The 15,292-nt window shown below is 37.9% G+C and overlaps 1 protein-coding gene, 1 long non-coding RNA gene and 1 pseudogene across 2 annotated transcripts; 1 reads left to right on the top strand and 2 right to left on the bottom strand.

The window, feature by feature from the left end:
- Positions 1-871: 871 nt before the first annotated feature.
- On the bottom strand, positions 872-1,238 carry LOC148693883 (uncharacterized). Its single transcript, XR_015952305.1, has 2 exons — positions 1,116-1,238; positions 872-1,024 (listed from the first exon to the last, which is right to left on the bottom strand). It is a non-coding gene; the product is annotated as an uncharacterized LOC148693883 (long non-coding RNA).
- Positions 1,021-8,146, top strand: LOC137728561 (TMV resistance protein N-like). The gene is made up of 6 exons (XM_088677792.1): positions 1,021-1,756; positions 3,338-4,048; positions 4,779-5,871; positions 6,005-6,286; positions 6,415-7,257; positions 7,334-8,146. Exons 1-6 carry the CDS (start codon positions 1,047-1,049, stop codon positions 7,943-7,945), a joined length of 4,251 nt encoding a protein of 1,416 aa, XP_088533918.1. The 5' UTR covers positions 1,021-1,046; the 3' UTR covers positions 7,946-8,146.
- A 1,221-nt stretch (positions 8,147-9,367) lies between these two features.
- On the bottom strand, positions 9,368-14,749 carry LOC137728560 (protein RTF1 homolog; annotated as a pseudogene).
- Positions 14,750-15,292: the final 543 nt, after the last annotated feature.

Genomic DNA, 15,292 nt, shown 5'->3' with positions numbered 1-15,292 from the left:
TAACTGACCAAACCCGACGTGTAAAAGAATGACGAATTAGCTTTTTTGTTTATGAATTAACTTCGGCTTTAGCTTTTATTCAAAACATAATTGTACAAAGAAGAAGATATTTCTTGATCTTGTATCCGTCATCATCATTATCTATTGCTAATAGACATCTTGCGCAACGTGAGGATGAGGTGCTTGGTTTACTTCCACAAATTTGACATTAGAGTACAAAACTATTAAACCCAGTTAGCGACACTTAAAGTCAAGCGTGGGTCCCATAAACTAAGAATTGATATCTTTATTCTGGTCTAATTGTCGAACAGAGGTACATAAAATTCATAATCGTCATTTTATTTGATAATTCACTTGGAAGTGGAATTCATCAGATAATATGAATTCACAGCAAATTGCATGTTTCCAGAGTCAAAAGCATTTCTTGCAAGAACAGCCCTCCAAACTTACAACAACAGCCAAGCCTTATTTCACTAAGTGAGGTCAACTGTATGAATCTTGGAATATTACTGGACTTGATTTGCGTCATGTCTTCCGTTAACTCCAATTACTCAATATCTTTTCTCAAGGTCTGCTTCCAAGCTTCCTAAGTTTTCCTCTACCCATTTCACTCTACGCCTCCGTCTCATAGTCATATCTTTTAACTAAAGCATTTGTAGGTTTTTAGTTCACATGTCCAAACCACCTTAGCCGACATTTTCTTATCTTATCTTCAATTAGGGTTACTTCTACTTTACCTCAGATATTCCGTTCTTAATTTTATTCTTTCTCGTGTGCTCACACATTTCACGAAGCATTCTCAATTTCGCTACACTCATTTTTTGCACGTGTTAATTTTTAGAATTCTCTTAATAGAATAAAAGGCACAACGTTAAAAAACATAACAATTAAAATATTTAAATAAAAACATATTTACTCGAACAAGTGGGTTGCTGCAGGAAGCTATTCACAAATTTGCTGGCGTGGGTCTGCAGCTGCTCATCCTCTCTGTTTTGTAGCTGGAGCGGGTTGGCTAGCAGCTGAGCTGGTAAAAAAAAATCAAAGAAATGGATAACTGGCTGAAATTAGTGACGCTGTCAATCATGGTGCTGGTATGTGGTTGCTTAGAGTCCTACCACTTTGCTGTCCTCGTCTTCCTCCTCTTCTCTATCGGCCTTGTCTTTCGCCAAATGAACATCTCGGTCCCCGATGAAGCCTCCTCTTCATCATCCTCCACCTCCTTGTCCTCCTCGTCGTCCTTCTCGGTCCCCGATGAAGCCTCCTCCTCTTCATCATCCTCCACCTCCTTGTCCTCCTCGTCGTCTTTCTCCTTCTCGAAAGATTCGCTCTACGATGTTTTCATAAACTTCAGAGGCAAAGACACACGTAAAAGCTTCACAAGCCACCTCCGTAAAGCATTAACAAATGCCGGAATCAACGTCTTTTTTGACGACGAAGAACTAAAAAAAGGAGAAGAAATAACTAACGAACTAGTGCGGGCAATCCAAGGTTCTAAGATGTCTATCGTCGTCTTCTCAAGCGGGTTCGCGGACTCCAGCTGGTGCCTCGATGAGCTGGTTCATATCATTGAGTGTAGAACAACGCTGGGGCAAATGGTTTACCCGATATTCTATGACGTTGATCCTTCGGATGTCAGGAAACAGACTGGTCGTGTTGCGCAATCGTTACTGAAACATACAGATAAAAAGAAGGTAGCGAGGTGGAGAGCTGCTCTTTCTCATGCTGCAAATTTGGCTGGATGGTATGTCGAAAACAGGTATCTACTAATTTCTTCTTTTATGAATTCAGGCTTTAACGTATCTTTATTTACTTTCGGTTTATAGATTCAATAAAACCTATGTTGCACGAACACTGGGAAACCCCAAAGTGTCCGAGTGTTGGACAATACGCCGACTACACGGTTTCAGATACGGTCAAGACACGGTAGGGACTTTTTTGTAAATATAAAAACATTTTGGGACAATTCAATTTATACGAAACTTCGTTCTAATCCTTAATAAAGATGACTTTTTGACTAAAACCATAAATAATATCAAAATTTAATTTTAGTCTCATGACATTAATCACCTCATTATTAATTATAATTTATATTTAGAAGTTTTAGTTATCTCTCTTTTTCTTCCAAATTTTGATCTATTAATTATCTTATATTATAATTTTCATTTTCATTTTATTCAATATATTTTATTTTAAATATTTAGATAAACTAATTTTTATTATACAATATATCGAGATATATATTGTCTTCATTTAGGTATATTAAATTCAATATAATACATTTTAGTGCATACATTCGGGTACACCGTACACACATTTCAGTACATACATTTTGATACAAACACGTCAGTACATTAATTCAATATAATACATTTTGGTACTAACATTTCTGTACATACATTTTGGTACACACATTTAATACATTAATTTAGTATAATACAATTTAGTCATAACATTTTGGTGCATACATTTCAATACATTTGGGTGTATTAATTTAATATAATACATTTCGGTGCATACAATTTGATACATACATTTTGATACGAACACTTCGGTACATACTCGGTACTAACATTTTAGGTACACTAATTGAGTCTTTCAAGTTTAAAGAATGTTAAATAAAATGAATAAATTAAAAAAAAAAATTTTGATAAAAAAAAAAAAGTAAAAAAGTTAAAGTGTGTACATTAATAAAATCAAATATTTAATGGGAAACATTAAATAAAATACACATTAATTAATTTGAATTAAGGACTTATCAATGGACTATAATTAGTATGTAGTATAACACCAAGTTTTTATTAAATTTCAATATTTTTCAAGGATTAAAGTTAAAAAACCCTTTAATCTAAAATATTTTGGGGCATATTTGTAAATATCAAAAACTTAAAACACCTAACATTTCGGGCAGTTATGTAAATATAAAAACTTATGTAATATTTCTTAAAATTTTATTAGAATTTAATTGTCATGTCCTAGTTGTGTTCGTGTTCTTATCTTTTGAGATGTTTCGTGTAGTAGTGTCCCGTTTCGACATACAACTGTGAATTCTTAGACCTCTCTTAATAAAATCGTACAATAAAGCTTAAGCTGTTAAGGCTACATTAATCACAGCAGGGAAGTCGCCGGCGAATGGCTGCGGATGCTGGGTTTTGTTTGTTTGTGTTTCTTATTTAAATTTAAATTTAATTGATGTTTACTAAGATTAAACCAAACATCTCACGAAAATTGTCTTATTTAAAAATCTCCAGTCATGATAAATAATTTTGTGTATCAGTTCATTTTAGTCTTGTAGTTGTATAACAATCTTCATTTTGCTTCTCAACTTGACTAATGCCAGGAATGAAGCAGTGCTTATCAGTAAGATTACTAGTGACATCACTTTGAGGCTGAACAACACATACTTGAACGTAGTGCCCTACCAAGTTGGAATAGATTCTCAAGTGCTAGATATCAGTAAATATTTAGGTGTAGGAGATTCAAATGATGTTCGCGTGAATGGAATTTCGGGCACGGGTGGAATAAGAAAAACAACGATTGCTAAAGCCTCATCTTCATCATCCTCCACCTCCTTGTCCTCCTCGTTGTCTTTCTCCTTCTCGAAAGGTTCGCTCTATGATGTGTTCATAAGCTTCAGAGGTGAAGACACACGTAAAAGCTTCACAAGCCACCTCTATAAAGCATTAACAAATGCCGGAGTCAACGCCTTTATTGACGACGTAGAACTAAAAAGAGGAGAAGATATAACCAATGAACTAGTGCGGGCAATCCAAGGTTCTAAGATCTCTCTCATCGTCTTCTCAAACCGGTACGCGGACTCCAGATCGTGTCTCGAAGAGCTAGATCATATCATGACGTGTAGACACACGCTGGGCCAAATAGTTTTGCCGATATTCTATCACGTTGACCCTTCGCATGTCAGGAGACAGACTGGTAGTTTTGCACATTCGTTTCTGAAACATACAGATAAAAAGAAGGTCGAAAGGTGGAGAGCTGCTCTTACTAAAGCTTCATATTTGTTTGGCTGGGATCACAGAAACACTTTCGACGGGTATCTACTAATTCCTTCTTTTATGAATTCAGGCATTAACGTAACTCTATCAATATCTAGTTTGACACCATATTTTTATCAAATTTCAATCTTTTTCAAGGATTTAAGTATAAAAAATAAATAAATTTAAAAAAAAAAAAAAAAAACCTTTAATCTAAAGATATTTTGGAGCACATATTAACTTATAACACCTAACATTTTGGGCGGTTTCATAAATATAAAAACTTATGTAATATTTATTTTAAATTTATTAGACTTTAATTGTCATGTCCTAACTATGTTTGTGTTCGTACCTTTTGAGATTTTTTGTGTCGGCGTGATGCATTTCGTCGTATCCGTGTGCGTATCTTTGCAACATAAAATAAAATAAAGGAAAACCTTTCCCTTCTTCGGATCATGTTTATACATACAACTGTGAATTCTTAGTCCTCTCTTAATAAAATCATACAGTAAAGCTTAAACTGTTAAGGCTACACTAATCACAACAGGGAAGCCCCGCCGGCGAATGGCTGCGGATGAAAGGGGATGCTGGGTTTTGTTTGTTTGTGTTTCTTATTTTAATTTTAACTTAAATTTTACTTGATGTTTTCTGAGTTTAAACAAAACATCTCAAAGAAAATTGTCTTAAATAAAAATCTCTAGTCAGGATGAATAATTTTGTGTATTAGTTCAATTTAGTCTTATAGTTGTATAATAATCTTCGTTTTGCTCTCAACTCGACTAATGGCAGGTGGGATGACGCAAAGTTGATCAGTATGATTACTAGTGAAGTCACTATGAAGCTGAACAACACATACTTAGATGTAGCACCCTACCAAGTTGGAATAGATTCTCGAATGCTAGATATCAGTGAATATTTAGACGTCAGAGACTCAAATGATGTTCGTGTGATTGGAATTTCGGGCATGGGTGGAATAGGAAAAACAACGATTGCCAAAGCTGTTTATAACAAATTTTATGACAAGTTTGAGCATAAAAGTTTCCTTGAAAAAGTGAGGGAAAAGGAAGTAGAAAAATTGCAAACACAACTTCTTTCAGATATCTTACAAACGACCAAGACAAAGGTAAGCAGTGTTGCTGCAGGGACTGCCTTGGTAGGGGAAAGATTTCGACGCTTAAAAGTACTTGTCATATTTGATGATGTAGAGGATGTGAAGCAGCTACGCGAATTAGCTGCAAATCGCCACTCTTTTGGCCCGGGGAGCATAATTATCATTACAACAAGAAACAAACATATGCTACAAGAATTTGCAGTTGATAAGATATATCCGGCGAAAGGAATGGAACGAGAAGAAGCTCTTGAGCTCCTAAGTTGGTATGCTTTCGGAAGTGAGTGTTGTCCTAGCGATTATCTTGAGCTCGCAAGAGAAGTTATCGATTACTGTGGAGGACTACCATTGGCTCTTCAAGTTTTAGGTTCTACCCTGTTCAAAAGAAGCATAGGAGAGTGGAAAAGTACATTGGATAAACTGGAAAAAATTCCTGCTGGAAAAATTCATGAACAGCTGAAAATAAGCTACGACGGGCTAAATGATGATTATGAGAGGGAGATATTCTGCGATATATCTTGTTTCTTTATTGGGATGGACAAGAATGATGTCATGCAGATCTTGGATGGTTGTGGCTTTTCTGCAACGGCAGGAATCGAGGTCCTCCATGGACGGTGCCTTGTAACTGTTAATCGAAAAAACAAGCTAATGATGCACGATTTGCTTCGGGACATGGGCAGAGAAATCGTGCGTGCAGAAAATCCCAAGTATCCTGAAAAACGGAGTAGGTTGTGGTGTCCTGAGGATGTAAAAGCTTTATTGATAGACAATTCTGTAAGTACTTTACCAATTGAACTTTATGTTAAATGCGTAAGGAATAGAAGAGAAGCATATATGTGTACGTAAGCAATCGAACTTTTTTGCATGCAAAACCTTCTCATTATTAGAGCCTGTTTTTGGTTAGCAGGGAACTGAAGAAATTGAAGGACTGTCTTTGAATTTGCCGAGTCATGATGAAGAGACTAGTTTCAGCACTGAGGCATTTACAAATATGAAGAGACTCAGATTGCTCCAACTCAAGTACATTCAGCTCACAGGAGAATATCATTGTCTTTCCAAAAAATTAAAATGGTTGTGCTGGCGTGGATTCCCTCTAAAGTTCATACCAAAAGACATGTGTCAACCAAATATAGTTGCTATTGACATAAGATATAGTAGCCTCAGACAAGTTCTTTGTGAGGAATCCGGGGTAAGTACTAAGTAACCTCAACCAAATTAATATTTTTTTTTTACTTCTGGTACCGTGCAAAACATCATGCTCTCTTTATCTTCTTTTTGGTTTTTGATTTTGATTTTTAATTTGGTTTTGTCTAACAGTTGCTTGACAAGTTGAAGATTCTAAATCTCAGCCATTCCCATGACCTAACACGATCACCGGACTTTTCAAAACTCCCAAATCTTGAGAAATTGATACTCAAAGGTTGTAAGAGATTGTGTAATGTTCACGAATCGATTGGAGATCTGAAGAGTCTATTTTTGGTAAATTTGGAAGGCTGCAAAATGCTTAAGAGTCTCCCCAATACTTTTTATAAGTTGGAATCTGCTAAATTTCTTGTTCTTAAAGGTTGTTCAGAATTCAAAAACTTGTCTGAGGACTTGGGAAAAATGTCATCCTTGACAACTCTTGTTGCAGATGAGACGGCCATAACAGAAGTACCATCTTCCATCGCACGACTGGGGAAGCTTCAGTCCTTATCTCTGCGTAACATGAGGTCGTCTTTGAAGTTACCTCCTTCGTTAATGGGCATGCACGCATTAAGAGAATTAGATCTTAGTGGCGGCAATTTAAAGGAAATTCCTAACGATATCAGGAGTCTATCTTCTTTGGTATCATTACTTCTGGACCGCAATGGTTTCCATAGCCTTCCAAGCTTCAGTAGCCTCTCCAGGCTTCAAAGACTAAGCCTGAATGGTTGCGAAGACCTGGTTGAAATCACTGATGATTTACCACCAAATTTGAGTCTTTTGAGTATGAATGACTGCACAGCACTAGAAAGAATGGCAAATTTATCAGGATGGCCGAGAGTTGTGGCTCTAGATGGTTCCTCCAATCTCATTGAGTTTCAGGGCTTGGACAGGGCGTTAAACACGGGTATGACACTTGGCATGCGAGCGCACAACAGAATCACTGAATTCCTATTCAAGGATAGCACACTACAGGTTCTCTCTCTCTCTCTCTCTCTCTCTCTCTCTCAATGTCATATACCTTATGTAAATCTTGTTGAACATGCTATAGGGATGGACTGGTACTGGATATATTTATCTTCGAGCAAATCATATTCCGACTTGGTTCAATATTGTCAACAAGAAGGGTGACCGAGTCTATTTTCAAGTGCCTCATGAAATCGGTTATAAGTTAAAAGCGTTGGCTGTGTGCTTCTCTTGTCGTCCTTATAAGTTGAACTCTCCTTTGACATATTCCATTTCTGTTATCAATCATACCAAGTGCACTTGCATTCATGCCGATGTATCCGATTTCTATCCGCCTGCTCGCTTGGAAGAATACCTTTGGATGGGACATTTCTCAAACGACGACTTCAAATTGGAGGGCGGCGACTCCGTCCATGTTATTGTACAAGCCCGAGACATTGAGACTGGGTTCATCAGGGTGGAGAAAACAGGGGTACGTCTAGTATCTGACAAACGTATTAACTTCAGCTTTTCGTCTATTCATTACGGTTCCATCTCTTATGATGAGGCCATCAACAAATTGTATGATGATGATCTTGATCATGCCGATCATGACAATGACGACGATCATGCCGATCATGACGATGACGATGATGATGATCATGCCGATCATGATGATGATGACGACAAGGACGACGCTGACGATCATTTATCATAGACCATTAGAGATTGAGGTTTGATACGTGTACAGAGACGGATCAGCTTTCACCTAGTGTGGTTATATTATTTCTTTAAAAATGCATTCACTCAGTGTGGTTAATACCTTTTTATTTTCAACTGTTGCGGTGGTGGTTAATTTCTATCATCAATGCATTTTTAAGTTTTGGAAAAGCAATTTAAAAAAGAAATACTTGAGATATGTCTTCAATGAGCGAGCATTTGGGGACTGGGAGTGGTCGTTTAACGTTTGAGATATGTCTTCTTAAGTCTCTCATTGTTGTTATTTAGGGACTGTGAGTGGTCGTTTAACATTTTGTTTTTAATTTATACTTTTTGTACTTGAGACATGCCAACAATGAACGAGCATTTATTGTTTCACCCAAGATCCTGTGCCGCCTCAAATATCGCTTGTATCAACAAAAACAACACTGAGTTTCAATTTTGTACGGCAGCGCTCGAGAAAACACACCGAATTCATCCATCCAGAAAATGACGAAAAGAAATTGTATAAACTTATGACTTATTATTGAAACAACAGTGATCTTATTAAGGTTCTATATATCAAGTCCCACAAGCTGCATTTTGTGATTTCTCTTTAAACAAATAAAACACGCCATGTTTTATTCAAAATTAGGAATCAATGCTCGTTATAAAGACCTCAATATGCCATAACACTTACAGCTCGAAGCAATTGTAATTATAGCTTTAACTTCCAAGTAATATAAGGACTCGTTTGGATATGCTTTTAAAATAACTGAAAGTGCTTTTGATGAAAATGTTTTCGAAACCAATCCTTAGTAAAAATGCAAGTAAATCCTGGAAAAGTACTTAAAGTGCTTCCTGGAAAAGTACTTAAAGTGCTTCCTGGAAAAAACACATAACTGGTGCTTCTTGCAAAAAACACATAAAGTGTTTTGGAATCCAAAAATATTTTCTCTAAAAGCGCTTTCAGCCATTTGAAAAGCACATCTAAACAAGCCCTAAAGCTTTTACTTTTGAAGACCAACACCACCTTTTCAGTTTGTTGGTGAAGATAATGTCTATATCGCCTCTGTGGAGTGGCGTAACCAGGATTTTTACACAATGGGGTCATAATATCAATCAAAAAAGCTTTATAGGGCCATTTCGTCTAGTACCTAGTAGGCATTTTCCAATCCTTATTAACATATGCCTAAAGTTATGTCAACATATGTCAACATCTATTGTTATTTGTAGAGGTTTGTCGAGGATGAATGTAGAATATTGTGAAGTAATGTTGACGACTACCGAGACTTTTTCAACTAAAGTATTCATACAAGAGAGAATATGATGGCAAATATAATAGAAGAAAATGGAAGTAGGAGGAGGAAGTTGTAATTTAGTTTGTCTTAACTGTTTATAGGAGTCAAATACAATATACAAGCAAATATACATAGGGGATTTTGAAGTTGTTGGGATCAAAGACAACCAATGACCTCATGCTGACTCTGTCATTGCCTCTGTGGCTGTTATTCGGCTCTAGCGCTTTTCAGAGAAGCCCTCTTATTCTCTTGTAGTCGCTAACTGTAAGTGTCAGTGTATGCCTCTGCCCGTCATTCTTTGGGACTCGACACCCAACTGTTGCTTCTATTCGCTGTTTTCTTGCCAGGAACCCTTCCTGAGCTCCTTGTGGCACGCCAAACTTTTGAAGAGCGGCCATTGACATTGGCAGCTCAAAATTGTGCCTTAGATTTGACTCTATTCCAAAATCAAGAGTAGCACTCTTATCAATCAGCTTCCCCGCACCAGCTGCAGCTTCCAGAGCTGCCGCAGTAGCTGTCATACATGCCCATACTGCTCCCACCACTGCTGTTCCGTTACTTTCTATATCTGCCAAGGCTTCATCAGCCTCGGCAATTGCGTCTGCCTCTCATTTTTATTCACCGGTCTTTGACACAATAGTTCCTTGACCTAGTCCATCTTCTTGAAAAATGATCATAATTGACCTCCCCCTGCTTTCAAACCTATATTCTTAGGTTTTAATTCTTTTTGCAACCCTGTTTTTTCTGTTCATCTCAGCAAGCCTAATAGCCATGTTATCTTTCCCCTATGATTGTCGGCTTGCTAATTGCTGCAATCTTGCCTGAATCCTCTCCACCTCTGCATCATCTTGCTTACTTTTTGCAACTTCTAACTCCCTCCTCAACCGGTTCTTCTCAAGCGCAATGTTTAATGGCCTTGACGAAACAGACTTTTTCTCCTGTATCATCTGCTTCACGGTTACGGCTGAGTTGACAAATGAGTTCTTTTTTTTTTTATGGCATCATCATTTTCCAACACATCCTCTTTGCTTGGTAACTGGCCACCACTTCTCTCCACCTTTCTAACCCACTGTTTTATTAACTAATGAATGTATGATGCCCTAATTATATTGAACAGAGATATGTGAACAGAAGTGAAGAAAGAAGAGAAGTCGAGAGGTTTTGTATTTCACAGAGTAAAGAAATAGAGTTTTCTGAATGCACACACATAACATCTATATCAGCTATTTATACTAGCTAATATCACATTACCCAATGACTCTATTACCCTTTCTAACAACTCCATTCTAACTAACTCAAACCAAGTAACTAACCAATGACACACTGCCATATGTCAACATGACTCTATGGTTATTACTCCCCCCACAAACTGAGCTGAGTTACGGAAGCTAAGTTTGCTGCAGAACCAATGCCCAATCCAAGAGACCTGCAATGTTTATGAAAAATGGGATTATGTAAACCCTTTGTAAAGACATCGGCCACCTGATCATCTGTGGGAATATAGTGAACCATAAGATCTCCTCGTTGAACCTTTTCACGCACAAAGTGATAGTCCGTGTCAAGATGCTTGATCTTGGAGTGAAAAACAGGATTTGAACTTAAAGCCAGGGCAGAAATGTTATCACAGTATATGAATGGTGGAACTGATATGGATTGATGAAGATCCTTAAACACAGAGCGAATCCAAAAAACATCAGCTGCACAGTGAGCTAATGCCTTATACTCTGCCTTCGTGGAGCTTCAAGAGACTGTGGACTGTTTTTTAGACTGCCAAGAAACTGGATTGTTCCCCAAATAGACAACAAAACCTGTGATTGATCTTCTGGTGTTGATATCTGCTGCCTAATCTGAGTCAGAATAGGCAGCAATATTGAAGTCCTTGCTTTTGGTATAGTGTAAGCCATAACCAATTGTCCCCTGAATATATCTCAAGATCATTTTGACCAAAACCATGTGGACATCAGTTGGTTGTGCCATGAATTGGCAGACCATGTTCACTGAGTGGGCTATATCAGGGCGAGTAAAAGTAAGGTATTGTAGAGCCCCAACGATGCTCCTATAATGACTAGGATCAGACACCAATGTTCCTTCACCAGCAAGAATTTGAGTATGAGGCTTACATGGCGTAGATGTAGATTTGCAGGTATCCATTCCTGCCTTTTGTAACACATCCTTGGCATATTTAGCTTGGGAGATAAACAGTGAACCATCATCTCTATATTGGATATGCAATCCCAAAAAGTATGTTAACCTCCCCATATCCTTGAGTTCAAATACACCAGCAAGATCATCAATGACAGATTGAATTTTAGTAGAATCTGAACCAGTGAGAATGATGTCATCAACATACAATAAGAGCAGAATTATATCACTACCATCAATCTTGACAAAAAGACTAGAATCAGAAGAAGAGGATTGAAACCCAACAGCTGAAAGATAGTTCGTGAACTTCGAGTTCCAAGCTCGAAGGGCCTGTTTTAACCCATAAAGGGATTTGACCAATTTGCAAACATATCTAGGACAGGTAGCATCCACAAACCCTTGTGGTTGTTTCATATAGACATCCTCTTCCAAGTCGCCATGAAGGAAAGCATTTTTGATATCGAGTTGTCTTAATGACCAACTGAACTGAGTAGCTAAAGCCAGGATAAGTCTCACAGTGGTATGTCGAACCACTGGACTGAATGTCTCTGAGTATTCCAAGCCTTGCTCCTGAGTATACCTTTGTGCTACCAAACGAGCTTTGAACCGAGAGATGCTACCATTTGGATTTTTCTTAACCTTATACACCCATTTACTGCCAATAACAGACCTATGGGAAGGTGGTGGAACAAGTATCCAAGTGCCTTGAGATTTCAATGCATTGAACTCCTCCTGCATGGCAGTTTGCCATTCTGATGACAAAGAAGCAGCTTTAAATGTCCTAGGTTCTTCACAGGTTGAAATGTCAGCAAGAAAGGAAAAACCCCCAGAGACAGGCACACTCAAGGTGGTAGATGAACCATCAGAAGATAAATCATCAAGTTGTAAAGAACACAACTGAGGTAGAGAAGCAAGACAACCCACAAAGCTTTTCCTGGAAATAGCACCAGTTCTTAACCTGGTTTGGATACACTCCCTATTGATAGGTGTGGGGACTAAATTAGTAGTATGTGGAGGTGAGGGAGAGGGAATAACTTCCTGTAGGTGAACAGGTGCAATGACAGGTAGCAATGGAGTAGTAACTGGTGAAGATGAGTGAACAAGAGATGTCTCAGACCCCTGAACTTCTGACTCTGGTGATACATGTTCTTCGGATGGGGTAGTATTTGGAGAAAATAATTCGACACATGACTGAGATAAAGACTATTGAGAACCTGCAGAAGTTGTATTGCGCTGTGAATAAGACACTGGTATAGTGACAAACACATGTACATGCCTTGATTGTTCCTGGTCCTCATGACTATACATTCTTGCAGGGCTTGTATGTGAAACCATTCTAGCAGGAAATAGAGATTCATCAAAATAGACATGCCTGGAAATAACCAACTTCTTGGTTTGCAAGTTATAACAAATCACTCCTTTGTATCCTTGGTAATAACCCAAAAATGCACACATCACTAATCTTGGTTGTAATTTGTTACTATTGTATGGTCTGAGACATGGAAATACAGCAGAACCAAAGATCTTAAGGAATTGGATATCTGGTAGCTTCTTATATAAAGACAAGTACGGAGAGCTAAAACACAAGCTTTTGCAAGGCATGTTATTAATTAGCCTAACTGAATGAGCACAAGCAAAATACCAGAACACAGAAGGTAAGCCAGAAGCACTAAGAAGAGTAATTGCAATGTCCAAAATATGCCTATGTTTCCTTTCAGCAACTCCATTCTGTTGAGGAGTATAAGGACAGGAAATTAGTTGCAGAATTCCTTTGGCAGCAAGAAAGGAAGAAAACCTCTTGCTTGTATATTCACCTCCCCCATCTGTTTGCAAGGACTTAATTGGAATGCCAAACTGAGTCAGGACAAACTGATAAAACCGAACAAAGATTGTAAACACATCAAATTTATTGCTCATCGGGAATATCCAAACAAATCTCGTATATTCATCAACAAATATTACATAATAACTAATGAATGTATGATGCCCTAATTATATTGAACAGAGATATGTGAACAGAAGTGAAGAAAGAAGAGAAGTCGAGAGGTTTTGTATTTCACATAGTAAAGAAATAGAGTTTTCTGAATGCACACACATAACATCTATATCAGCTATTTATACTAGCCAATATCACATTACACAATGACTCTATTACCTTTTCTAACAACTCCATTCTAACTAACTCAAACCAAGTAACTAACCAATGACACACTGCCATATGTCAACATGACTCTATGGTTATTATGTTTAAACTCCTCCTCCAGTAGCGCGCAGTCGGAAATCATTGCCATCTGCCACCTGCAGCAGAGTTCTCATTGCCCCAAACAACATTTAGATACTTATGTGTGGTTTTGTTCTCTAGTTCGTACTGTCAATCAGGATCTGAAGCATCAACATTCCAGACCATGCAGAGTCTGTAGATAGGCCCAGATTTTGACCTCCCAAATCCAACCCTCACAAAGCAACACACAATTAACTCTTCAAAGAACGGATTCATAAACCACTTTGCAAGTTTGACCTTCGAATGGTAATCTCCATTATATCATCAAAAGTTAGTCCCTCTGACCTTTCATTGTCACTGTCAATCATTGCGTCATCCCCTGATGATCCTTCATCTTCACTGCGAGACCTACTATCACTGTCACTCTGACTAGAGCTACTCCGACCCACTGTATTCAGGTGTGAGAAATTTCGATAGCTTGAACTTCCTCCTCCAGAAGCATCTTTCAACTTGTGGTGAGCCTCAGGGTATTGCTTCTTCAAACGTTTTGCTCGTAACTCATTCAATGCATCATCCTTGGCAGCTGCCCTGTGAGCAGATCTTGCTGATGAACGAACCTGAGAGTATGGAAGGAGAAATTCCAAAAAGGGGTCCAACTTTGCGGCTGAATCTTTTATGATTAACAAAGCACTATATGGCACTGCTAGATTGAATGTCCCAGCCTGCACTAGAAAACCTGCGAAAGCAAGGAGAGGTCAGTTGTGTGTATTGAAGATTGTACTACTGCCAACAACTGTGTCAATAATGCTGCTACTAGTTTGTGTACTTGCAAGGAAAAAAATATCATAGGAAGGCAAAGCAAAGTATTAAATCCAGATGATGCATCATCAGTTTTCCTACCACAAACTTCTGCTTGCCAGGAATTTTTTCGATGAGAGCAACTTGCTAGGCGGATGAGGCTTCAGTTATGTGTACAAAGCAATACTTTTCAATGATAACGTGGCTATGAAGGTATTCAACAGGGACACAGACCAGAAGCAGCTTCCAAGACTTTTGATACTGAATGTAAAACACTGCGAAATGTCTGCCACAGAAATCTCATCAAAATCAGCGCAAGTTGTTCCAGTTTTGATTTCAAAGCTTTGATACTCGAATACATGCCTAACGGAAGCCTCGAGAAATGGTTGCACTCTCACAACTGTTTTTTTGGACATGCTGCAAAGACTCAACGTAACTGTGGATGTTGCATTAGCATTGGAGTATCTGCATCATGGTTATTCAATGCCGATCATTCATTTTGACATAAGGCCAAGCAATGTTCTTCTTGATGAAGATATGGTTGCGCATGTATCTGATTTTGGCATTTCCAAAATCTTGGGCGTAGGGGCATCTACAGCACGAACCAAGACCCTTGCAACAATCGGGTATACGGTACCAGGTGATCATGTCTATTCTGTTAGCTACAATATTAGTTAATTTTTCCCTTTTTCTTTCTTCTTAATTTACACACACACCTATATATCTGTCTAAGAGCATCTCACAACAGCTCTTTTAACCGATATTCCCTTCTATATTTCTGTGCAAACATCATCATCCTTGGTGCCTTCAATCCTTCCAAAATCATCATACAAAATACTAAATTTATAAAACATTATCAGTTGGGTATTTTTGCTTTTTTTTATATTTAGTTTTTTTTTCTATA

This window comes from Pyrus communis, chromosome 10 (assembly GCF_041283825.1).
Source record: "Pyrus communis isolate YQ-2024b chromosome 10, ASM4128382v1, whole genome shotgun sequence".
Classification (NCBI taxonomy): Eukaryota; Viridiplantae; Streptophyta; class Magnoliopsida; order Rosales; family Rosaceae; genus Pyrus; species Pyrus communis.
The sequence above is the reverse complement of the archived record's forward strand: the minus strand, read 5'-3'. Positions and strand labels throughout refer to the sequence as shown.